This window comes from Mobula hypostoma, chromosome 4 (genome assembly GCF_963921235.1).
Source record: "Mobula hypostoma chromosome 4, sMobHyp1.1, whole genome shotgun sequence".
Classification (NCBI taxonomy): domain Eukaryota; kingdom Metazoa; phylum Chordata; class Chondrichthyes; order Myliobatiformes; family Myliobatidae; genus Mobula; species Mobula hypostoma.
Window position 1 is genome coordinate 130,057,114 of NC_086100.1, and position 27,174 is coordinate 130,084,287.

General features: G+C 38.8%; 1 protein-coding gene across 1 annotated transcript in view; it reads left to right on the top strand.

The window, feature by feature from the left end:
• adad1 (adenosine deaminase domain containing 1 (testis-specific)) overlaps positions 1-27,174 on the top strand; it is a 72,645-nt gene that overhangs the window by 33,349 nt on the left and 12,122 nt on the right. Inside the window, exons 6-10 of the mRNA XM_063046531.1 lie at positions 7,858-7,983; positions 15,168-15,294; positions 21,958-22,125; positions 24,775-25,007; positions 26,121-26,358. Coding sequence (XP_062902601.1) covers positions 7,858-7,983; positions 15,168-15,294; positions 21,958-22,125; positions 24,775-25,007; positions 26,121-26,358 — 892 coding nt within the window. The remainder of the gene's footprint in view (positions 1-7,857; positions 7,984-15,167; positions 15,295-21,957; positions 22,126-24,774; positions 25,008-26,120; positions 26,359-27,174) is intronic.

Here is a 27,174-nt window from a genome sequence, read left to right on the forward strand (position 1 = left end):
TACTACCAACGTCAAATTTACGGCCTATAATTTCCCAGATTACTTTTACAGCCTTTTATAAATAACGGAACAACGTGAGCCACTCTCCAATCCTCCAGCACCTCACCCATAGATACCGACATTTTAAATATATCTGCCAGGGCCCCTGCAATTTCAACACTAGTCTCCTTCAAGGTCCAAGGGAATACCCTGTCAGGTCCTGGGGATTTATCTACTCTGATTTGCCTCAAGATAGCAAGCACCTCCTCCTCCTCAATCTGTATAGGTTCCATGACCTCACTACTTGTTTGCCTTATTTCTATCGACTCCATGCCCATTTCCTTAGTAAATACAGATGCAAAAAACCCATTTAAGATCTCCCCATTTCTTTTGGTTCCAGACATAGCCGACCACTCTGATCTTCAAGAGGACCGATTTTATCCCTTACTGTCCTTTTGCTCTTAATAATCCTGTAGAAGCTCTTTGGATTATCCTTCACATTGACTGCCAAAGCAACCTCATGTCTTTTAGCCCTCCTGATTTCTTTCTTAAGTATTTTTTTTGCACTTTTTGTACTCGTCAAGCACCTTATTTGCTGCCTGTTTCCTATACATGTCATACATCTCTCTCTTTTTCTTTATCAGAGTTCCAATATCCCTTGAGAACCAAGGTTCCTTATTCACTTTGCCTTTAATCCTGACAGGAACATGCAAACTCTGCACTCTCAAAATTTCTCCTTTGAAGGCCTCCCACTTACCAATCACATCCTTGCCAGAGACCAACCTGTCCCAATCCACGCTTTTTAGATCCTTTCTCATTTCTTCAAATTTGGCATTTTTCCAGTTTAGAACCTCAACCCGAGGGCCAGATCTATCTTTTTCCATGATCAAGTTGAAACTAATGGTGTTATGATCACTGGAACCAAAGTGTTCCCCTATACACACTTCCATCACTTGTTCTAACTCGTTTCCTAATAGGAGATCTAATATTGCATCCTCTCCAGTTGGTTCCTCTGTATATTGATTTAGAAAACTTTCCTGAACACATTTTACAAACTCTAACCCGTCTAGACTTTTAACAGTATGGAAGTCCCAATCAATATGTGGAAAATTAAAATCCCCTACTATCACAACTTTTATGCTTCCTGCAATTGTCTGCTATCTCTCTGCAGATTTTCTCCTTCAATTCTCGCTGAATATTGGGTGGTCTATAATACAACCCCATTAATGTGGTCATACCTTTCCTATTTCTCAGCTCCACCCATATGGCCTCGGTAGACAAGCCCTCTAATCTGTTCTGCCTGAGCACTGCTGTAACATTTTCCCTGACTAGCAATGCCACCTCCCCACCCTTCATTCCTCTGTCTCTATCACCTCTGAAACATCGGAACCCTGGAACATTAAGCTGCCAGTCCTGCCCCTCCTGCAGCCAAATTTCACTAATCGCTATAATGTTGTAATTCCATGTGTCAATCCACACCCTCAGCTCATCAGCCTTCCCCACAATATTCCGTGCACTGAAATAGACACACCTTAGAAGATTGTTACCACCACACACAACCCTTCTATTTGTGACTTTGCATGAACTTTTAACATAATTTATTTTCACCCCTGCTCCACTATCTGCTCTGGCACTCTGGTTCCCATCCCCCTGCAAACCTAGTTTAAACCCTCCCCAAAAGCACCAGCATACCTCCCTGCAAGGATATTGGTCCCCTTGTAGTTCAGGTGTAACCTGTCTCTCTTGTACAGGTCCCGACTGCCCCAGAAGAGGTCCCAATGATCCTGAAATCTGAAACCCTGCCTCCTACACCAGTTCCTCAGCCACATGTTCATCCGCTAGAGCATCTTGTTCTTACCTTCACTGGCACGTGACACAGGTAGCAATCCTGAGATTACCACCCTCGAGGTCCTGCTTTTTAACTTTCTACCAAGCTCTCTATACTCACTCTTCAGGACCTCCTCACTCTTTCTTCATACGTCATTTGAATGTTTTGAGTATGTGACTAAACACATTGATGAAGGTGGAGCGGTAGATGTAGCGTATATGGGTTTCAGCAAGGCATTTGACAAGGTACCCCATGCAAGGCTTATTGAGAAAGTAAGGAGGCATGGGATCCAAGGAGACATGGCTTTGTGGATCCAGAACTGGCTTGCCCACAGAAGGCAAAGAGTGTTTGTAGATGGGTCATATTCTGCCTAGAGGTCAGTGACCAGTGGTGTGCCTCAGGGATCTGTTCTGGGACTCTTACTCTTTGTGATTTTTATAAATGACCTGCATGAGGAAGTGGAGAGATGGGTTAGTAAATTTGCTAATGACACAAAGGTTGGGGATGTTGTGGATAGTGTGGAGGGCTGTCAGAGGTTACAGTGGGACATTGATAGAATGCAAAACTGGGCTGAGAAGTGACAGATGGAGTTCAACCCAGATAAGTGTGAGGTGGTTCAGTCTGGTAGGTCAAATGTGATGGCAGAATATAGTATTAATGTTAAGACTCTTGGCAGTGTGGAGAATCAGAGGGATCTTGGGATCCGAGTCCTTAGGACCCTCAAAGCTGCTGCGCAGGTTGACTCTGTGGTTAAGAAAGCATACAGTGCTTTGGCCTTTATCAATTGTGGATTGTGTTTAGGAGCCAAGAGGTAATGTTGCAGCTCTACAGGACCCTGGTCAGACTCCACTTGGAGTACTGTGCTTAGTTTTGGTCGCCTCACTACAGGAAGGATGTGGAAACCATAGAAAGGGTACAGAGGAGATTTACAAAGATGTTGCCTGGATTAGGAGCATGCCTTGTAAGAATAAATTGAGTGAACTTGGCATTTTTTCTTTGGAGCGACAGAGGATGAGGGGTGACCTGATAGAGGTGTAGAAGATGATGAGAGACATTGATCGTGTTGATAGAGGCTTTTTCCCAGGGCTGAAATGGCTAGCATGAGAGGACACAGTTTTAAGGTTCTTGGATGTAGATACAGAGGAGATGTCAGGGGCAAGTTTTTTATGCAGAGAGTGGTGAGTGCGTGGAATGGGCTGCCGGCAATGGAGATGAAGGCGGATACAATAGAGTCTTTTAAGAGACTCCTGGGTAGGTACATGGAGTTCAGAAAAATAGAGGGCTATGGGTAACCCTAAGTAATCTCTAAGGTAAGGACATTTTCAGCACAGATTTGTGGGCCAAAGGGCATGTATTGCGCTGTAGGTTTTCTATGTTTCTAAATAAACGTCTTTTCATCTTGTGTATCTATCAGGTTACTCCTCAGCCTCAGTATTTCCAGGGAGAACAACCCAACATAGATGTGGTACATAGATGAGGAATTCAGGGAAAGGGAGGGTGATACTCTAGACATGCACGTTAAGGAGGAGGAGATGTTAGGTGTTCTTGGGGCCCATAAAATTGGATAAATCACTGGAGTGTGATGAGATGTATCCCAGTATGCTATAGGCAAGAGAAAAGATGGCTGGAACACTGATAGATTTTTACATCTTTCCTAGGTACAGATGAAGTATATGTCTAGAGAGTAGCAAATACAGCAGGGATAAGCCTGGTAACTTCAGGACAATCAATCTTGAATCTAGGGTGGGAATTATTTGAAGAAATATTAAAGGATGGGATTTATTTGTACTTGAAAAGATAGGGTTTGGTTAGGGTAGTCATTTTGTTGGGAAATCCTGTATCACTAAATGACTGAATTTATGAGATAAACTGACAAAAATTGATTTAAGTTTGGATTATTGATGGGCAGAGTGGTGGTGGAGAGTTACTTTTCTGATTGGAAGTCTCTGAACAATGGTATGTGACAAAGGTTGGTGCTGTGGCCTTTGATGTTTTTCAAATACATTAGTGGTTTGGATGTGAATGCAGAAGGTGTGATTCGTAATGTGGGGTGTACATTGCAAGGAAAGGCTGCATAGGCTACAGCATAATCAGCTGAAAGGTAAGAGGAGAAGTTGTAGATGGAACTGAACCTTGGTTAGTGCTAAGTGATACATTTTGGAAGATAAAATAAGGGTTGAGGATACAATGTAAATGCTAGGAACCTTGAAAATGCTGATGAACAGGGATCTTGAGAGTTTCATAGATCACTGAAAATGGCTGCACCAGTATATAGAGTGATTTTAAAAAAGGCATGCAAGTTATTTGCTTTCTTCAGTCAGAAATATCAGAGAGAAGAGATCATGTTCAGGAAGGATATGATTGTGCTGGAGTTGGTACAGAGGTACTTGGATGCTGTCTGAATTGAAGTATTTCATTTATAAGGAGAGATTGGCTGTGTTGTTCTCCCTGGAGCTAAGGGAGCTGAGGAATAACCTAATAGAGGTACATAAAATTGAGAGGGAATAGAAAGGATAGATAATAAGAATCGTTTATCAGGCTGGATGGAGGTGTTTAAAAACAATATAGCATTAATAAGTTGAGAGTTGGGCGGTTTGGAGAGGTTCTGAGAAGAAACTTTTCAGAGTTGCTGGAATCTGAAATATGATGCCCAAGGATGTGGTGGAGGTAGCTGCTTTCACAAAGCTTAAACATTCAGCTCAGGGTTAGAAAGCTATGGATCAAGTACTGGTAAACTGGATGTGTTCAATAGTCAGTATGGACATTGGGCCATGGAACCTATTGCTATGCTGCACAGCTCTGGGAATAACTATTTATTTGTCGGGGTGGTGGGTAGTCAATGATGAGCAGGAGGACTTTTACCCGTAGTTAATCTAATGCTTTGGGATATTAAAGGCACTCTCTGAACTGACTGTATCTCTGGTCTGCCACCCTAGTTATGGTGATTCAACTGATATATCACAAGTTATATCTTGTGAGTACAATTGTGTTAGATTTTGCTCTTCTAGTCCAAGGGACAGCATTCTTAATTTTGGTACAGCTGGGAAGTTAGCAAGAAGTACTTTGCAAAGTTCACTTTATCCTGTTGAAATCGGCTGCTATTATTGTATCCTTTTGTAATGATTTAGATGCACTTGATTTGCTTATTAAGATCATTTCAGAGAATAGCTCCAAATTGAAATATTTCACTTATAAGGAGAAATTAGCTAGGTTTTTTCTCCTGGAGTAGAGAAGATTTAAGGAGTTACCTGGAAGAGGCGTATAAAAATTGAGTGGGAGTTGAAAAGATAATACGAATCTTTTGTCAGTGTGGAGTTGTTTAAAAACAAAAGGGCATTGTTATAAGGATATTGGTATTGATTTTGGCTGTTGGTATATCTGTAATTGTTAGTATAACGCTTTATAGCACCAGCTGTAAGATCAGGGATTCAATTCTTGCCACTGTCTGTAAGGAGTTTGTTTATTCTCTCTGTGATCATGTGGGGTACTCTGATTTCCCGTCGTATTCTAAAAATGTACAAGTTAGAGTTAGTAACTTGTAGTTATGCTACAGTATGTTGGTGTCAGAGCATGGCAACAGTTGCAGGCTGTCCTCGGCACATCTTGGAGAGTGTTGGTCCCCAATACAAACAATGCATTTCACTGTTTCGATGTACATGTGACAAATAAAGATGATCTTTTAATCTTTCAACTCAGAGTCAATCACGTTGCTGGGAATCTAGAACCAAATTAAGGGAGAATTCTAGGTTTCCTTACCTAATGAATGATGGAGCTTTGATTGTCTGTTACTTTCACGGTAACTGTTGTGGATGCCATCTCTATCCCATAAATATTTAATTGAATTTAAATTTTCATTTGTTGGGGTCATGTCTATGTCATTAATCTACAGTGGCATACAAAAGTTTGGGCACCCCTGGTCAAAATTTCTGTTACTGTGAATAGTTAAGTGAGTAGAAGATGAACTGATCTCCAAAAGTCATAAAGTTAAAGATGAAACATTCTTTTCAACATTTTAAGCAAGATTAGTGTATTATTTTTGTTTTGTACAATTTTAGAGTGGAAAAAAAGGAAAGGAGCACCATGCAAAAGTTTGGGCACCCCAAGAGATTTGAGCTCTCGGATAACTTTTACCAAGGTCTCAGACCTTAATTAGCTTGTTAGGGCTATGGCTTGTTCACAGTCATCATTAGGAAAGGCCAGGTGATGCAAATTTCAAAGCTTTATAAATATTCCTCAAACCTTGTCCCAACAATCAGCAGCCATGGGCTCCTCTAAGCAGCTGCCTAGCACTCTGAAAATTAAAATAAATGATGCCCACAAAGCAGGAGAAGGCTATAAGAAGATAGCAAAGCGTTTTCAGGTAACTGTTTCCTCAGTTCGTAATGTAATTAAGAAATGGCAGTTAACAGGAACGGTGGAGGTCAAGTTGAGGTCTAGAAGACCAAGAAAACTTTTTGAGAGAACTGCTCGTAGGATTGCTAGAAAGGCAAATCAAAACCCCCGTTTTACTGCAAAAGACCTTCAGGAAGATTTAGCAGACTCTGGAGTGGTGGTGCACTGTTCTACTGTGCAGCGACACCTGCACAAATATGACTTTCATGGAAGAGAGATCAGAAGGAAACCATTCCTACATCCTCACCACAAAATTCAGCGTCAGAAGTTTGCAAAGGAACATCTAAACAAGCCTGATGCATTTTGGAAACAAGTCCTGTGGACTGATGAAGTTAAAATGAGAACTTTTTGGCCACAATGAGCAAAGGAGTTTGGAGAAAAAAGGGTGCAGAATTTCATGAAAAGAACACCTCTCCAACTGTTAAGCACGGGGGTGGATCGATCATGCTTTGGGCTTGTGTTGCAGCCAGTGGCACGAGGAACATTTCACTGATAGAGGGAAGAATGAATTCAATTAAATGCCAGCAAATTCTGGAAGCAAGTATCACCTTGTCTGTAAAAAAAGCCGAAGATGAAAAGCGAATAGCTTCTACTCAACAGGATATTGATCCTAAACACACCTCAAAATCCACAATGGACTACCTCAAGAGGCGCAAGCTGAAGCTTTTGCCATGGCCCTCATGGTCCCCCGACCTAAACATCATCGAAAATCTGTGGATAGACCTCAAAAGAGCAGTGCATGCAAGACGGCCCAAGAATCTCACAGAACTAGAAGCTTTTCGCAAGGAAGAATGGACGAAAATCCCCCAAACAAGAATTGAAAGACTCTTAGCTGGCTACAGAGAGCGTTTACAATCCGTGATACTTGCCAAAGGGGGGTGTTACTAAGTACTGACCATGCAGGGTGCCCTACATTCGCTTCGGGCCTTTTCCCTTTTTTTGTTATTTTGAAACTGTAAAAGCTGGAAATAAAAAAAGTAATCTTGCTTAAAATATTAAAGAAATGTGTCATCTTTAACTTTATGCCTTTTGGAAATCAGGTAATCTTTTACTCACTTAGCTATTCACAGTAACAGAAATTTTGACCGGGGTGCCCAAACTTTTGCATCTGTAGGCCTCTGTATCCAGTAGCATTATCTTTTATTACCATATTCCTTGAACAGCTAGTATATGTGATTCTTTTCACTAAAAATATCTTTTATTTTCATTGTCTTTGAATAAAAGTTCCTCCTTGTTTATCATGGAATTGCTTAAGTAATTTAGTGCTCTTTTGTGAAATAAACCATATTCATCTTATTTCTCTTTCAGCCCTTCTGCAGAACAGATTTTAAATTTTTTCTCATCAATTTTAAGACCAGCTGTGCAGGCACCTTTGAATTAGTTTTGTTTCCGCCACTTGTTTATGGTAGTGAAAACTGATTATTAAATTAAGTCTTGACAATGATTTGGAAAATGTAAATAAAAAATAATTATCTTTTCTGTGATTTCAACGATTCATTTAATATTTATGTTTCATTTTCCGTCTGCTCTAAATATCAAGGTACTCTTGGTCTGAGGTCATATTTTGCTATAATTATTTCAATTTAATACATTTATACTTGGATATATAGATGTTTTTCCATATATAGATACATTGTTCCTTCAATATCTTCTTGTAGAGGGAAGAAATTTGTATTACAAAGCAGTTTCCATAGCCTGCAGAGAAGTTTTTGACAAGCTGACTGCTAACCTGCCTGAATATCAGAATTGCAGTAGTTCTTTGGCTGCTTTTGTTGTTGAAAGATGTGAGTATAGCACAAATGAATTTTACATATGTAAGTCACAGACATGTTATCATGCCTTTAAGAGCTAAGCAAAAATGACTAACAGAAAATGCTTTTTTTTAAAAAAAAACTCACTAGGTCAGGCAGCATCTATCAATATTTTTTATCTCCAATGTTAACTGTTTCTCTTACCAGGGATCCTGTCTGACCTGTTTTCTAGCATTTACTGAGTTTTTAAATTTCTAGCATCTTTTTATTGCATATGTGTAAGAACTGAGGTAAGGTCTACTGTCAGCTGATTATTATCATAAGCATTCAACCAGTGACATGGATAACATTTGTTCACTACATGGCAGTGGTGAGGTGGGAGGGAGGAGGTGGTGGAAATAGATATTATGTGTTTCTCATGTTACTTAAAAATATCATGGACTTAATGAGGAAAGTGCAGTCTGACTGCAGAGGGAAGTGCAAAACATGAGAATAGAATCCTAGTAAAGAAATTTGCTGCAATGGCATATGTTTTTATTTTCTTAAATCTTGGATTGTTCACAATGCGGTTATTAGAAAATGTCTATTCTCCAGCAACGTAATAATTTGAAAAAAAATGGAAAGTAGATCAAAGCTGGCATTTCAGTTTTCACCAAAAGTTTTGTGAAACTGCAAAATATTAAGTAACCTTGTAAGGGTTAAACTAATAAAATAGTTGTACTCACCACCACTCCTACAACTCTATTTCTTACTTTCAAATGATTGGATTTAATATCAAAGAATGTATACAGTATACAACTTGAAATTACTCTTTGCAAACATCCATGAAACAGGGGGTAAAACCCCAAAGAATGAATGACAGAAAATGTTAGAATCCCAAAGCCCCCCCCATGTGCAAGCAGCAGCAAAAGCATCAACTGCTCCACCACACCCCATGCAAGCAATAGCAGAGCCCCCAAAGAGACAATGATCTAGTGCCCACCAATAACTACTGTCCATCCTAACACTGTGACATCTCAAACAAGCTCTCTCATTAGCGAGGGGGAGGGAGAGAGAGAGAGAGAGCGCTATCGCCCCTGCAACAACGAGAGGGGAGACCAACAGCTCACTGTTTTAATGTTACAATCTTCCATATTGCTTCTCCGAGCCCCCTGACTCAAGGACTCGTTCACCTTAAAGAGAAGAAATTGTTCGAGTACAGGGGCCTTCCAACAGCAGTGCACATTGCCTGCTGCTTCAATGTTTCAATCTCCCACAACACTTCATTCAGCTATATCAGTAAGGAATTGGGTTATCCACAGGGCTGCACCCCAAAGGTGCATGCCTTCCAGGCCACACCTGGAGTTATTGAATTACCAAGCTGCATGGCAAGAAGGAGATCCACTGCCCATGGAGAATCATAGTTTCTTCCAATTACTGTATCTCTTTCACAAACTCTTGCAGTGTGTCCTGCCTTTCTGCACTTTTTAATACGTGTGACACACAGGATGCCAGTTTGACAGTGATATTGAAGTTCTTTGAACTCTTCAGAAGGCTCTCAGTAACTTCAGGGCAGCCATGATCTTATTGAATGGTGGAGCAGGCTCGATGGGCCAGATGGCTTACTCCTGCTCCTATTTCTTATGTTCTTGTGTTCATTTACTACATTCTTGAAGTTGAATGCTGCTCATAGCCTGGTCCAGAAGATTGCTGGGAGTGCACCCTATAGAAGTTTTCTTTTTATAGTTGTCATTCTGCACTCCCAATAAAAAATGTTAACCCTTGAACCTTTTAGTGCAGATACTGAGATAATGCAGCTGATTTTGGAGTTGCTGAAGTTAGATCCACTCACAATGAAGGAACTGAAATATATTTCCAAGTTTGAATGCTTTGTAACTTAAATTCATAAACGTTTATAACATGTTGCAAATCTCAGTACTGATCCTGAAAGAGTGCCACTGCCTAATCTCACCTTCCAGCATTTAGTAGCCTTGCAGGTCATAGCTCATCAGATTCACATTCAGCTCTTTTTTTTAATATTTAAAAGTCATGAGGGTTTCTTCCTCTACTTTTTCAGGCAATGAGTTCCAAATCCTCCTTGCTCTCTTGGTGATGTTTTTGTCCCTGTCTCCCTCCTGTCTTTCTATTATTTTATATTGGTGCTGCAGGGATTTTGATCCTTAACTGAAGAAAATGCATCTAGTGTTTCTAGACCTTTCACAATATTGGCATCTTAAGTTTCTTTTTACTCTCTTCTTTTCCATTGAAAATAATCCTAGATTATCCAATCTTTCTTCGTATATGCAATTTTCCCAGCCTGACAATGTCTCTTCTAAACATCCTGCAGTCGAATCAGATGTTTTCTTTGCTGGTGTCCAGAATTATATTAGTTACTTGAGCCATAGCCAGATAATGTTACATGAAGTTCAAGAGTCACCTTTCTGTTCAGATAACTTGTGGCTACACTTGAGCATCTCCATTGCGTACCACAACATCCAAGTGCTTTACTGCAAACTACTGAAACAAGCAATCGACTCCAAGCTCTGTGACTAGGAGAGAATTCCAAAGAGGTCAAAGAAAATGTTTCAAGAACCTTCTCAAAGTTTCTTTGGGGGGAAATTCTACGCCTTCTGCAGGGTTAGAATTTCATAACCCATGAATGTAAATATGGGGAAAGAATTCTCCAGATAGCATAGAATGCCTTGCACAGAGATCATATGGAGGCCTTGTGAAGCGGCCAAAAACATAATACAAGGCTTCTTTCCAAAGCTTTATCTCAAGGGAAAAAAAAACGAATTCCCAGAATCAAGCAATGGATTGCAATTAGTATTCTGGAATCATAAGCCACAGGTTAAAGCCTTCATTCTGTTTATTACTTTAGAGCAGTGCTATTGTGCTGTTTCTCCACAGATTAACACTTTTTTTTAGTTCGGCATATGATGAATCTTAATAGGATTAAGGGGGGAGAAATCCATTGAGCAGCAGTTCCGTGAGTGAAAATGTCTTGTTAACAAGAGAGGTCCAAGGAGAATGGCCAGACATTCAAGCTGACAGGAAGGCAACAGTAACTCAAATAACCACATGTTACAACAGTGGTGTACAGAAGAGTATCTCTGAATGCACAGCACGACTACCTTGAAGTTGATGGGCTACAGCAGCAGAAGACCACAAACGTGCTCTGTTGCCATTTTATTAGGTACCTTTCAACTGCTAAAAGTGAAAGAGGTAAAGCAGGTAGATACTCTGGCTTAGTAAAACTTTTCCTTAAACTTAAACTTGACCAACGAACCACGGTATTGAGCCAAAGCATCATTTTGGAAAACCCACTGGTGCTGTTGTAATAGGAATTCAATGCAGGGTTCCCTCATATACGACTGGTGCAAGACAGCACAAATGACATATTTTTAATACAATTTCTGCTCAGCAAATTAGACTGTGGATTCCCTTGATCACATGCACCGGTAAATGAAGCAGGTCCTCCTTTTGAACCTCTTCTGCCAAAAAGACACCACAAATATTCACATTACATCCAGTATAGTTGCAGAATGTCGAATTCTGGTTTCATGGGCAAGTTGTCCACTGTGTGTGTTACCAAGTAAGGAGGCTGATTTTGGTGATTCATGTCACGGGTTTGGAAAATAGTGCATTCCGGCTGTTTCCTTACATGGAGTTGATGGGCAAATTCTGCTGCTTTCCCATGTTACCATGGGAAAATTGCAGAATTTGAAGTACCCTACCTTCTGACAGAGCCGGCTGAATGTCCTTTGATGCTTGCAATTAGACCATTGGGCATGGCTTTCCTGCCAGCAATGGCATCTCTGTGGAGGCTTATTTGATCTCTATGGACACTGTTGACTGTGGGTCAGTATCTGCTGACAAACACTGACAGTTTCGAGAGGGGGCTCTTACTTACGTACTGCCTGAATTGGTGATGGGGAGGGGGTAGCTGAATCTGTGTCAGCTAATAGAAGGCTGTGGAGCATGCCTTGTCTTAGGACAAATCATGCTTATTGAACAGGAGGCTCTCGTGTGTCCTCCCATCTTGGACTCCAACAATCAACACTTTGTTAAGGATCATTTCTTCGAATTTGCTTGGGACAATATCTTCGTACATGTATTCCTGCCCAGTTAGAGTCAGTCATGTGATATAATTATCTATGTTCTCATCAGGGGTCTGCTGCAACTGTGAGAAGTTGAGGCACGCTATAAAGACATTGTCCTACATCTTCTAAGCATCATCCAAAGCCTCAAACGTATTCAGATTCATTCAGTAGGTGCAGGGCAACGAAGTATTTCTACCTGAGTTCTGCCAAGTGCAAGTGGAGCCGTTTGTGTTTCGTTGCTTCCTCCAGCTTTGCCACTGGTGTTAAAATTGGTAGGAGTTCTATGTAGTCTGGGAAGATCTTCTTCTATTGTAGCCAGATTCCAAGCATCGGTTTTATCATAGGTGCTGCCCAAAATGGATTGGGTGCTTGGAGTAGAGCAACCATTTTTGTTTTGACCCTCATCACCAAATGTAAGCATATGTGCAAAGTAAGGACAATGGAACAGTATGATTAAACATATTTACCACGTCATGTTAGTGGTACATACTGAGTAACTTAGTGTGGAAGTTCTAAATCAGGCCCACGGAGACAAAAACATGTTCATTTCAAAGCCCACGACCAAAAGAGTGCCAACCATATATAGGATGCCAAGTCAATTCACTGTGTGATCAATCAGCTACATGCACACTTGCCAATTCTCACAATCAATAGGATATTTTTCAATAAAGGATAGGATTGTCAGTTCATTGGTTTCTCACAGTGCAACGTTTATAAAGAGTGATTATCATTAAACAAATATAACACTTTTGAGCAAAGATATAGCATTTACATTTTTCTTCCCTTGGGTACTTCATGTAAATGAATGGAAGGATGTTGTCTGGGGCATCAAAGTTTGCAGGAAGAGGACAGGAGATTGGGGTTGAGGGGGATAGGAAATCAGCTATGATAGAATGGAGGAGCAGACTTGATGGTCCAAATGGCCTAATTCTGCACCTATGTCAAGATCTAAACCTTTAAAAGTCCCAGCAATTTAAGAGATTCTTTACTTTTCCCCCTCCATCACTCTTCGGACAATCTACTCTGTTTTTCTGTAGAATTTGCAGCACCTTTTTCCTTAGTAAATACAGGTGCAAAATGATCACTTAGTGTCACTATCACATTTACTGGCTGCATTTATAGAAACTTGTTTGGTCCCAAATTAAACCTTGGTTATTGTTTTCATACGGTCTACATAGATCATTAAAGGCATTTAGGCGTGCAGAGTCACAAACAATTACTTTAAATGCTGCAATTTACTAGGCTTGAGAAAAGCAGTGGGAATTGCTGTTAGAAGGATAATACTCAAATGCATGAATTATATTCAAAAACAGTACTGTTACTGGAATCAGAAATGAAAATCGGAAATGTTTAGGTTGAAGAGCATCTAGTAAGAGAGAAAGTTTACTATTTTAAGTTGGTGACTTGTCATTCTGATTGAATAAAAGTAGAGAACAGCAAATTACGAAGTGAAGAAAAAGTGAGAAATGCTTGCGTTCCCTCTGTCTATACCCATCATAATTTTATAGAGGTATATAAAATTATGGGTATAGATAGAGTGAATGCAAGCAGGCTTTTTCCACTGAGGCTAGGAGAGGAAAAAAAACCAGAGGACATAGATTTAGAGTGAAGGGGGGAAAGTTTAAAGGAAATATTAGGTAGGGCAGCTCCACTCAGAGAGTGGTGGGAGTGTGGAATGAGCTGCCAGGTGAAGTGGTAAATGCGGGCTCACTTTTAAAATTTAAGATAAACTTGGACAGGTACATGGATGAGAGGTGTAGGGAAGGTTATGGTCCAGGTCCAGGTGCAGGTCAGTGGGACGAGGCAGAAAAATGGTTTGGCACAGTCAAGAAGGGCCAAAAGGCCTGTTTCTGTGCTGTAATGTGCTATGGTTCCAAAGGGAAACCCTGAGATTAAATAACAACAAAGAAATGATGACCAGGTAAGTATGGAAGCCAAAAATAGAGATGCAGGAAAAACACTAGAATAATTTGATTGTTGAGTCAGTGTTGCTTAAGTATCTAAAATGCTTTGTTTAAAAAAAAGACTTAAGAATTGTATGGCACTGGTAGAGTTTTGTAAAACGTTTAGTATAGAATGGATTATGAATGTTCTGTGTTTGGGGGAGGAAGAGAAGGAACCCCAGTGTAAGGGAAATTGTAGATGCAAAGAATTCCCATGGACCCCAGACTGTACCTTCAGAACAAACTTTCCCTTTATTCGAAGCTGATGTCAAGAGAGGAATCACTCGTTCTGGAATGTTTCTGTTATTCTTATGCTATTTCTTAACTACTTCATCTCACATTATCTCTACCCTGTATGCACTGTGTGCATAGTGAAGTAAATCTTTTGCAATGTCAAGCTTCAGTGCCAATGAACGTCAAGCTTGAACACCTCATGTGCTACTTGGGCTGTGTGCAGTTCCATCTTTACCTCGTGCTATATGAACAGTGGTAAGCTTTTGCCCTGGAGTTACTGCTATTGTTGTTAGGCTGGTAACTAGGCATGAGTTTACTATGCTCACTTCAGCCTGAAGTCTGTGTTTGAATTGGCTTCAATTGTTTTCAGATTTTCTCTGCCTGGTCCAACTCTGTGGAGGTTCCTTATCTTTGTGCAACATAATCAGCTCCTTGTTATCTATTACAGTGTTAGAGCCATTTCACTTTTCCCTACTTTAGGAGGTATAGGAAAGGTCCAGCATGAAGAGGTGCATTGGAGATAGAATTGGTTCAAGGTGAGGGGAATTGAGGAGAAAACTATAAAATATAGTTGGAGAATTAGGCCATTCAGACCATCAAGTCTACTCCGCCATCCTATCGTGGGTGATTTACTATCCATCTCAACCATTTCAAGAGGGTCGAGCCAAAACTAAAGGGATGACCAAGATTGAAAGTAATTTGGTATAGATGATAATGATGGGTTGATGTGAACATTTCCATGGCAATGTGGAGTAATTGATTAGCCACTTAGCCTATCAAATCCGTGCCAGATGAATGGGTAAAGGACTATTGAAAGCAATTAAAAGACGAGAAAGATAGGAGGCTGTTCATAGTAACAAGCCTTAATAATAATAATTCATTGGCTTAATAACATGTTTTTATGCTCTGTTGCTGCTAATTTCACTGAGAATTTTATTTAATCAACTTATAAATTTAGATGGACAGCCTTATGAAGTTATTGCAATTGGAACAGGAGAGAAGAACTGTAATGATCCCTTATGTTCTGAAGGCCGAATTGTTCATGATTCCCATGCTGTTGTCACTGCAAGACGCTCACTATTGAGGTAAATGTACAAAATTGAAAATCCATTATTAGAACTATAAGGTACAAACATTCTATTGAATTAGAAATAATAGAGGAAAAGATGAAAATCTGCTTCCTCTGATAAATAAAATGAGTTTTGCACCTCAGATAAGATCGAAAGAACAGCCAAATAGGCAGAGGGGTTGGGCTGGCTCTAATGGTAAAAATTGAAATCAAATCCTTTGGAACAGGTGCAATAGGATCAAAAATGTAGAATCCTTATGGGCATTTAAGAAACTGCAAGGGTAAAAAGACTCTGATGGGAGTTGTATATAGGCCTTTGACCTGAGGCCAGGATGTGGAATACGAATTACAGCAGGAGATAAAAGGCATCTGAAAAGGGAAATGCTACGATTGTCATGGGGGATTTCACAATGCAGGTAGATTGGGAAAATCAGATTGGTACTGGATCCTAAGAGAGAATCAGAATGATGCCTACAAGGTGCCTTTTTAGAGCAGCTTGGGAAGAAGTAATTCTGGATTGGATGTTGTGTACTGAATCAGATTAGGTTAGCAAGTTTTAAGTAAAGAAACCCTTTGGTAGGAGTGATCGTAATATAATAGAATTTGCTTTGCTGTTGGAAAGAAGATAAAATCAGATGTATCATTATTACAGTGAAGTAAAGAGAATTAGAGGCAAGAGAGAGGAGCTGGCCAAAGATGATTGGAAGTTGATTCATCATAGTCTAGATGGGCCGAAAGTCCTGTTTCTATGCTGTAGTGTTTTGAGACTCTATGAAGAGGTCACTAGCAGGGATGACTGCAATGGCAGGAGTTTCTAGGAACAATTCAGAAGGCACAGGATAGATACATCCCAGAGATGAAGATGGGTGGATGAGGCTACTGTGGCTGACAAGGGAAGTCATGGACAACATAAAAGCCAAAGAGAGGACATAACAGCAAAAATTAGAGGGAAGTTTGAGGATTGTGAAGCTTTCAAAAACCAGCAGAAGACAACTTTAAAAAAAAGCTTTAAGAAGGGAAAAGATGAAATATCAAGGTAAACGGGACAAAGAGGATACCATGAGTTTTTTCCCCCAAAATATAAGAAGAGTAAAAGAGAGGCGAGAGTGGATATCAGACTGCTGGACAATGGTGCTGGAGTAGTAGTAATGAGGGATAAATAAATAGTGGACGAAGTTAAATATTTTGCATCAGTTTTCACTGTGAAAGACATGAGCAGTGTGCTAGAAATTTGAGTATTGGGAACAGAAGTGAGTATAGTTACTATTACGCAGGAGAAAGTTCTTGGGAAGCTGAAAGGTCTGAAGGTAGATAAGTCACCTTAACCAAATGGACTACACTCTAGGGTTCTGAAAGAGGTAGCTGAAGAGATTGTAGAGGCATTAGTAATGATCTTTCAAGACTAGATTCTGGAATGGTTCCAGAGGACTGGAAAATTGTAAATGTCACTCCACTCTTTAAGAAAGGAGGGAGGCAGAAAAAGGAAATTGTAGGCCAGTTAGCCTGACTTCAGTGGTTGGGAAGATATTTTAATCCATTATTATGGATGAGGTTTCGGGGTACTTACATGATAAAATAGGCTAAAGTCAGAATGGTTTTTTCAAACGTGAAATCTTGCTTGACAAATCTGTTTGAATTATTTGAGGTAATAACAGGCAGAATAGACAAATGAGAGTCGGTGGATGCTGTTTACTTGGATTTTCAGAGAGCGTTTGACAATGTGCTGCTCATGAGGTTGCTTAACTAGATAAGAGTCCATGCTATTACAGGAAAGATACAAGCATGGATAGGAGATTAGCTGACTGGCAAGAGGCAAAGAGTAGAAATAAAGGGAGCCTTTTCTGGTTGGCCACTGGTGGCTAGTGGTGTTCTGCAGGGCTCAGTGTTGGGACCACTTCTTTTCACGTTCTGTGTTAATGACTTGGATGGTGGAATTGATGGTTTTGTGGCTAAGTTTGCAGACAATATAAAGATATGTGAAGAAGCACATATTGTTAAAGAAGCTGTTTGTCTGAAGAAGGACTTGGACAGATTAGAAAAATGGGCAAAGCAGTAGTAGGTGGAATATAATGTAGGGAAATGTATGGTCATTCACTTTGATAGCAGGGAAAAGGTGTATAGTTTTCTAAACAGGGAGAAAATTCAAAATCAGAGGCACAAAGGAACTTGGGAGTCCCCATGCAGGAATCCTGAGAGGTTAACTTGCAAGTTGAGTTGGTTGTAAAGGAGGCAAATGCACTGTTAATATTAATTTCGAGAGGACTAGAATATAAAAGCAAAGATGTAATGCTGAGGCATTGGTTAGACTGTACTTGGAGTACTGTAAATAGTTTTGGGCCCCTTGTTTAAGAAAAGATGTGCTGGCATTAGAGAGCGTCCAGAGGAATTTCATGAGAATGATTTGCTGGAGTTTAGAACAATGCGGTGGGATCTCATTGGAACCTATTACATATTGAAAGGCATAGATAGAGTGGGTGTGGAGAGGATGTTTCCTATACTGGGGGGGGGGTATCTAGGGCCGGAGGACACAGCCTCAGAATAGAGTGATGCCCATTTAGAACAGAGGGCAGTGAATCTGTGCAATTCATCACCACAGAAGGCTGTGGAGGTCAAGTCATTGGATATACTTAAAACATAGGTTGGTAGGTTCTTGATTAGCTAGTGTGTAAAAGGTTATGGGGAGGTATAATAAATCTGCCATGATGGAAGGCAGAGTAGATTCAATGGGCAGAATAGCCTAATTCTGCTCCCTATATCTTATGGCCTAAATGACTGGAAGGTTCGACTAAGGCAGGACATGTAGTGAATGGCATGTCTTTGGGAGTGTTATTGAAACAGCAAAACCATCGGGCACAAGTACGTAATTCCCTGAAAATGGGAACACAGTGTGTTTTGAAAATTTTAGTCTGCAGAAAGGATGTGAATATGCTAGAATGGATATAGATGAGAATCACAAGGATGTTGCCCAGACTGGAGGGTTTGCTTCATCAGGAGTGATTGGATAGGCTAGATCTGTTATCCTTGAAGAGGAGGAAGCTGAGAGACAATATGATAACAGTATAGGAGATTTTGAGAGGCATAGAAAGAGTAGATGGCCAGTGTCAGTAGGGCAGTCTATAACGAGGGTCATAGGGTTAAAGTGAGGGGGATGAGGTTTAAAGAAGAACTGAAGGGAAGTTTTTTCAAAGAATGGTTGGTATCTGACCAGAGGTGATGGTGGAGGCAGGAACAGTAACAACTTCTAGAAAGCATTTTGATAGGCAGTTGAATGAAGAGAACATAGAGTTACAGTACAGTGCAGAAATCTTAGGCACATATAATAATTAGGGTGCCTAAGACTTGCACAGCACTGATGTTGGTTAAAATAGGAAGGTGACTGGGAAACAGAAATAAGACTATTTAGCTTTGTATTGGCTCCGTAGTATTAAGTGTTATTTGGTAACCAAAAAGACATAATATGCTGTACTATGCAGAAGTCTTAGGTAGTTTAGCTATATATATGTGCCTAAGACTTTTGCACAGTACTGTATATGGAATTTAATGCAGACAAATGGGGTCATTATGGATAGGCATGATGGTCATCATAGATGTATTGGGCCTAGAGATCTCTCTTGATGCTGTACAACTTTAACTGTATTAACAAATTCTCCATTTGTATTAACGCCAATATTTATTCTTCACCTAATACCACAGAAATGAGTGTTCTGATTATTTCTTGTTTGTAAGACCTTAAATAGTATTACGAAAACACTCAGTTAGGCCAGGCAGCATTGATGGAAAGAGAAGCCAATTTAATAATGTATATTGAAGATCCTTCTTCAGATCTTGTTTAAAGTATGTAGGTTGTTTCATTTTCTATGTTACAATTATACATGTACTTTTAAAACAAATACTTAATTGGCAGTAAATTTGCTTGAGTTATTTTAACTCTGAAATGGAAATTTTCCTTTTGACAAAATAATACACTTTTTATTAATATTAGTTTTTAAAGAAAGTATTTTGAAGGCTCTTGAACCAGAGGGGATAGCTTCACTCAACTTCACTTACCCCATCACTGAACTGTTCCCACAACCTATGGACTCTTCAAGGACTCTTCACCTCATATTCTCAATATTATTTGAGTATTTATTTACTGCTATTTCCTTTCATCTTATATTTGCAAAGTGTGTTATCTTTTGTGCACAAGTTGTCCGCCCTGTTGGTGCAGTCTTTCTTTAATTCTGTTATGGTTATTGGATTTATTGTGTATGCCTGCAAGAAAGTGAATCTCAGGGTTGTATTTGGTGACATATATGTAACTTTGATAATTTACTCAACTTTTTGGAGGAGCAATTTGATAGAAGTGTGAAAATAATGGTGATGTGTTTTTTTAAAAAAAAGGCTGTGGGAAAAGAAAGTACCCATTGTTACTTTATGTCTATGTGTATACTATTGTGATGCTAGGACAATGACTTCTATTTCTATAGCATCTTTGATGTATTAAAACTTCACTTACTAGTCATATAGAGTGGTGTTATGACAGGTGATTGATCTTGGAGTAGGTTAAAAGGTTAGTACAACATTGTGGGCCAAAGGGCCTGAACTGTGCTGTTATCTTCTATCGTTATCTTCAGGGAAATATGCTGGGTGGCTTTAATCTGTCTCTTTACAAACATTCTGTAAGACCAAATGTGTGGTACAAATCTCCAGAAGGCTTCTGGCTCTCAGGCTGCAAAGGCTGCCTTGTAAAGATTTGCCAGTTTAGAACATCCTCACTTGAATAAATGTAAGGAAGATGAACAATGTTGTTTTAATTTTTTAATTATTTTCCATAGTTTTCGTATCCCAGTATTGTTAATCTTTTAGTGTCTTCAGTTGTGAAGGCAAATAAAATATATTCACGTAACATCTATATAATTTACTCTTTTCTATCTCAACTTTCAAGTTACAGATGATGACTTTAATTTCTTTTTCCCTATGTGTATATATACAGTGGATTCCAGTTAATTATGCCATCGGTTAATCGGGCAGCCACTTATTTGGGACAATGCTTAAAGAACAAAAACTAATTGAGAAAATAGCCAGGATTCCCTCTGTTTATTTGGGACACTTTGCTGCTTCATTGAGGCATGTGTCTGTTCCCTAACATTTTCTAACTAGCGTCAGTCAAGTACACTTGTGTGGCCGTTAAGACACTACATTGTGCTTAAAGCACGCAGTTCTTTTAAAATAGTTGCGTGTGTTTATATTCAAAAAGCAGTGATTTTTGTCAGTGATGTTTGGTGAGAAATAAGCAATAAGGCAATTCTGAACTATTTTGCTCACTGTGGTTTCAAGCATTCAGGCTTGGCGAAGCGAGAAATGGCCAGGAGTGAAAATTAAATTACTGCATCAGCAAGTTAGGAACTATGAAGATTTGAAGGTTATCGACAATCACCTTGAATGTTATAATGAAAACTAAGATTTGGAGGATACAATCATTGAAAGCAGTGTGTGAAGGTAGTCCATTATCTGCACTAGGAGTCTGTGCTAGTTTTGTTTATTTAGTATCAATCAGAAGAACACAGTGGCGTACACTGGATGAATTTCTCCATCAATAACTATTTAAGAAGTAATCTACATTTAATTTCTTCTGTATTTAATTTAAATACATAATTTGTTACTTAGTTTAAATTTTTCATTTTTTATACTGTACCTTAACTTTTTCCATTAAACTTTGGCTAATTGGGGCAGTTGCTTAATTGGGCCAAAATGTACTGGTCCCAATTTGTCCCATTTAACTGGATTTCACTGCATATGTAATAGTTCTAACAGACTTTTATATTTTTGATATTTTACTCTCATTTTATTTTCTCCCTTTTGGGTAGCCTTTTTTTTGTTATCCTTTGGGTCAATCTTCTACCCTGCCTCAGCTCTTTGTAATAGTACGTGAAGATGTCTTTTTAATATCATCTTTGGAGTGTGTCTTCTGTATGGTGGAATTTTGTTAGTGAAGTATTATTGAGGTTTTGGCAGAGAAGGTGCTCAGTGTTCTGTTTAGTTGAAGTATCTAAAACTGATAGCTTATGATCTCAAGAAAAGAGACCAAAGTTTTGAAGTTAGGTGAGAAAAGTCTTCTTAAATGGAATTCTTTATTCCAGAGGAATGTGGAGCCTCATATTTTTAAGTTGATACAATATAATGTATGGATATCAAGAGGGAAAGGAGTGTTAAAATAGAGGATTAGTCGTAATCTTATAGAACAGCAGAGTAGATGTAATGGGTCAAGATTCCTGTCTCCTAATTAGCTCAGAGCAATATATATCAATAAAATAAAATTATTCACTCTTCAGGGCAATCTTAAGTACCTTAAGATAGCCCTGAAAGTATAAATGCCTTTGTTAAACCCTTTTAGTGTAAATAGTAAATTTACAACATAATATTCTATAAAGTAAGGCTCGCCCATTTGTATTAGGACACATAGTTGTTTATGTTAGATTCCCTGGAGTAAGTATTTATAACTTAACCTACCCTATTTGCATCTGGTAGATTGTTTTTTAAATGTAGACTCATGGCCCTATTTCACATGGTATCTAATGATGCATTTACTTTCAATTATTTTCTTGTGTGTAGTCCAGACATAAACCAGTTGCAGAGAATTTGTGTCAGTGGAAGATAATATAGAGAGTCACTGTTTCATACATCCTTGTACACTTTGTAGATATCTCTACAGGCATCTCCTTATGTTCTACAACAAAAATCCTGATGTGGTGAGCCAGTCCATTTTTTGCATTGATTCTGGACGAAAAGTTCTCACTGTTAAGGATCATACAAACTTCCACCTTTATTTGAATCAACTGCCAAAAGGGTCTGCTCAGATTAAACAGCTGTAAGTAGCCATGACAAGTAATATAATAAGTTAATATAATCTTCCAAAGTTGTATATGAAATAGTTCCATCCAGATTAAGTATTTTTCTTATTTTCATGCATTTTTGGTTGAGGATTGTAATACAGTAAATACTAATTTAATTGAGAGTTGTTCCAAAATCTTTAAACTATGTATGCTTAAAAGGTAATTCCTGTAAAGCCTATTGAGTATTTTCAACTTTCTCCATTCAATTTCCAGGTATTTACCACATAGCGGAGGTATAACAGTTAAATTAATAGAAAACAGTCTGTATCACATTTTTCCATGGTCCAAAGCCCTGTTATCTCCACGTATATCAAGAACCACAAGTTTAATGATCAGTTTTTTATTGATTTATGTATTTCTTTGAGGGCAATATTTTTATTCTGTATCTCAAAAATTTTGTGTGGTGATTTGCAAATTCCTTCCTTTTCCATAACCTGAATGGTTGTAATGGAGGAATAACCTATATTGAGATTATTGGTTTAATAATATGTATCTGCAAAACTTTATCATTTTAAATTTATTAAAGTCTATGACAAATTCTTTTCAATGTACAAATCTTCCATCTATATATACACTAGCTTTTTTGGGCATAAATCATTTGGTAATTATGTTATCAAGATCATCTGTGGTTTTGCAGTGACTCTTGAAGGTGCAATTATCTGCTGCATTTCTGAATTATTTTGGGAGCTCGGGGATGATTTTGTCAACCTTGTTTTTAAAAACTGTTGAATGTTAATTTTGTCACAGACAACCAGTGCAATCTGCCCTGAACTATTTCTTCCATTATCTGTGGCATGCTGTTGAACTATCAAAAAACTATTCTTCTGCTTTAGCTCAGCAGTCTAAATGAAGGTGTTAAAACCACTTTGTTGTAGAACTTCAGTTTTGCAAAGAATTGTTCTGAGTTCTTGTTATTTAAATGAGATAAGCAAGAACCTAGATAAAAGGGAATCCGGGACAAATATTTTATGGAATTATTCAGCACAAGATTGGAGCCTTGTGGATTCAGACCAACTAAAAGCAAAAGTGATGATGGTCACCCTTTGCTGGCAGGATATATAATGATGAATGTACATAGTTAAAACAAAATAACTGGCAGAACATGGTAATTTAATCTAAATTAGCAATTGTGTCAGGATGACTAACTATCCAGTTATGTACAAATGTAACTGGAGCAGGGGTTGGGGGGTGCACTTTCCTTCCCGGAGATCCTGTCATTAGTGGCACAGTAAAACTCTTAATTCAGAATGCTTGGAACATTGAGACAAGACCTACAGATTTTCGGAATTACGAGATGGCATCTAATGTATATTTAAAAATTTGCATTCCAGTAAGTTTCAAGGAAATTGCGCCAGTAGAACCAAGTGAGTTTTGCAGGAGCTTGGGCCTGGGCACGAGGCCAGAGAACATGATAAATGTCACCTGGCAGACCAAATGCTGAACCATTGGGATTTTTGTATGGTTGCATAATGAATTTTCTGAGTTTTCTTGCACTTCCGAAGTGTTGGTATTGCATTTTATTTTTACTGTCATGGAGGTCACTGGACTGAGATTGAAACAAAACCCCCATCTTTACTTAATGATACAATGTTGAGTAGGCCTTACCAGCCTTTCAAGCCGCAACACTTCCCGACATCCACAATTAACCTTAACCTAATCATGGGACAATTTACCATGACCAGTTAACCTACCTGGTACATCTTTGGACTGTGGGAGGAAACCGGAGCACCATGAGAAAACCCACGAGTTCCATGGGGAGGACATACAAAAACTCCTTACAGAGGGTACTGGAAAATCACTTCGAACTCCTCCCCGAGCTGTAATATTACTCTAACTGCTATACTACCATGGTGCACAGTCTGGCTGAGATTGGTGATATACACAAGTTGTGATGCCTAGAAGATCTGACGGTATCTTAAAACTCTTAATCTGGCACCATTGGAACTAGATGAACACATTTTTTAAGACTATTTGATGTTATTCTATTAATGATCCATCAAATATTGAATTTGGATTTTGTGTATTATATGGTAGGGTCACTGCTCTCAAGTTTAGGAAAAGGAATGATGACCTAAATAAAACAACGAAAATTCTTAGAGTTTAACAAGATGGATGCAGATCCTTGCAGATCAGTTGTTTTATGCGTACGTAAAATGTGTGAATATGAATGCTATGGGAATTGTGGAGATTGGAAGAAACAAAGTAATCATATTTTTGAGCTTCTAGGCAAGATTATTTTAATACTTTGATAGTTCCAGTTAAATTAGAAATTGGTCAGAGGAGGTTGTTGGCTGTTCTTCTTTTTGGTGTGCTGGCCTTGCTTTGGGAGCATATGTTCTTGTTATAATGTACAAACCCTTTTGGTATTTAGGATCTCCACAATTCCTCCCAATGGTTTTCAGAGTTCCTGCTGCTACAATGTTTGCCAGTGATTGAAAAATGTCACCACCTTTCTCTATCTCAGCCCTGTGAGACTTGCTTTATTAATCCAGTTATTACTTTTGATAGATTAATAACTTGAATGTAAGCAGACTTTCCCTTTTATGGTTGCTGATTCACTTGTTTTCACATTATTTGAATTATTCTTATTTGTAATAGAAAAATGCATTTTTAATTTTACACAGGCACTTGGCTCCTCATTCAATATCTACATACCATACGAACAAAGAAATGGAACTTCATGTTATTTGGGATGGAAAAGTGTACTCAGTTAGTCATTGCAGTTCTGAAGTAACTGGTTCCAGAATGTGTAGCATGTCTGCCAGTGACAAACTTATTCGTTGGGAGGTTCTTGGAATTCAGGGGGCACTGCTTAGTCATTTTATTGAACCCATTTATATTAGCAGCATTCTTATTGGTAAGTTTTTTGTTTTAATCCATAAGAAATTGATACTCTGCTAATCATGATGTAGAAAATAAAGCCACCTGTCATTTTGACATCGACAATTTGTTAACTAGGATGCTGTTTTTTAAGGGTGCTTTTGGTGGGTTGGCACAAATTTGGTGGGATGAAGCCCCCATTTCCTTACTATATTACACACTGTGGCTATTTTCAGTAGATTACATTCACTCTAGCATGTTGCCATCCTTAGAAATTTCTTAATCTATTAGAAAGAATAATCTCAGTGTGAAGTACTTCAATCAAGTGATATTTAAGTTATTGTGTCAGCCTCTGCTCAGTGGTGACACCTTTGCATCTAAGTGAAAAGATTGCCTCAGATCACAATATGAAAGTCTTTGTACAGAGGTTCTACTATATAAGTGAAGGACTGCTGTCTTTAGGATAAGTCATATGACAATGGTCTATCTGCTTTATCTGGTGAATATAATTTCCTATTGTGCTTTTGGTAGAGATGTAAAGAAAAATTTTTGTACCTACTAACTAATATTTATCCTTCACTCAAAATTACCTAACACAGAACATTTGGTCATTATTTGTAGAAAAATAGCTGGTATGTCTTTCTATAAGTAGACTCCAAATTTGCTTAATTGCAAATCATTTTCGGATGTCCTGAGACCATGAAATATGCATAAGAGGTAAATGTATTTCCCTATTTATCTAAAATTTAAGAATGAAAGATATAGCTGTATAAATACAAAAGCACTGAGCTGGATATGTTTTGCAATCCATAGTGAGTAAACAAAACTTGACTACAGTTATTAGGATGTAACAGCTTAATCTTTTGAGTAGAATTTGGCTTTTGTTTCAGTACAAGCAAATTATGTGTTTGTGACTTGCAGAAATGGATCTCTGAATCCCAAAGTAGGAAACATTTCGTATTCACTTCCATCTATTTGACCATAGCTTTTGTTAAGTCAAAAAATAAAGTTGTTACAGCCAAAAGTCTAACTAAAAATCTTACCCAGTAATTTCCTCCTGAGTTTTTAAATCTTTCCTGTATTTTGCGCACTGCCTGAAAGACAGCTGTTTGTTCCTCAATGTTTGTAATAACACATGTTAATCTTCCAGGTGATGCAAACTGTTTAGACACACGAGGTGTGGAGGTTGCAATTAAACAGCGCATTGATGATTCACTGACATCAAAGCTCCCAGATTTCTATATTGTCAGCAAACCACATATAAGCCTTACGGAGACTGCTTATCCCCACCAGTCAGATGTCGTTTGTAAATCTCTCAGTCTAAATTGGTCTCAATCAGATGGGTTAATAGAGGTGGTGAATGGTACAACGGGAAAGATCGCTGAAAGGTAAAGTACCCCAAAAACTGAAGTAAATTGAGTGAATTAATTTTGTTTCAGTGTATACAATTTCCAATGCAATACATTTCATTTAGGGGGAACACTCAAGTCAACTTTTTTAAAAATTGATACCAATGCTGCCTTCGTATGTTTATATTATACTGAACTTGATATGTATATTGTTAATGATGCTTTTTCCCACATTAGCTGATGGGGATTCATGTCTAATGCCTTGTGTTGTAGTTATCACTTCTACTCCCAAATGGTGGGATCATTGATAGAATTTGCCGTCTTGAGGCAGTGCCTCCCATTGATACTACCAATGGTGGGAAAGGATGTGCATTAGAATCCAAGCAACACACATAAAAGTTGCTGGTGAATGCAGTAGGACAGGCAGCATCTATAGGAAGAAGTACAGTCAGCGCTTTGGGCCAAGACCCTTCATCAGGACTAACTGAAAGAGGAGCTAGCAAGAGATTTGAAAGTGGGAGGGGGAGATCCTAAATGATAGGGGAAGACAGGAGGGAGAGGGATGGAGCCAAGAGCTGGACAGTCCTTCCAGGTGAGGTGACACTTCACCTGTGAGTCGGCTGGGGTGATATACTGCGTCCGGTACTCCCGATGCGGCCTTCTATACTTTGGCGAGACCTGACGCAGACTGGGAGACTGTTTGGCTGAACACCTATGCTCTATCTGCCAGAGAAAGCAGGATCTCCCAGTAGCCACACATTTTAATTCCACATCCCATTCCCATTCTGATATGTCTATCCACAGCCTCCTCTACTGTAAATACGAAGCCACACTCAGGTTGGAGGAACAACACCT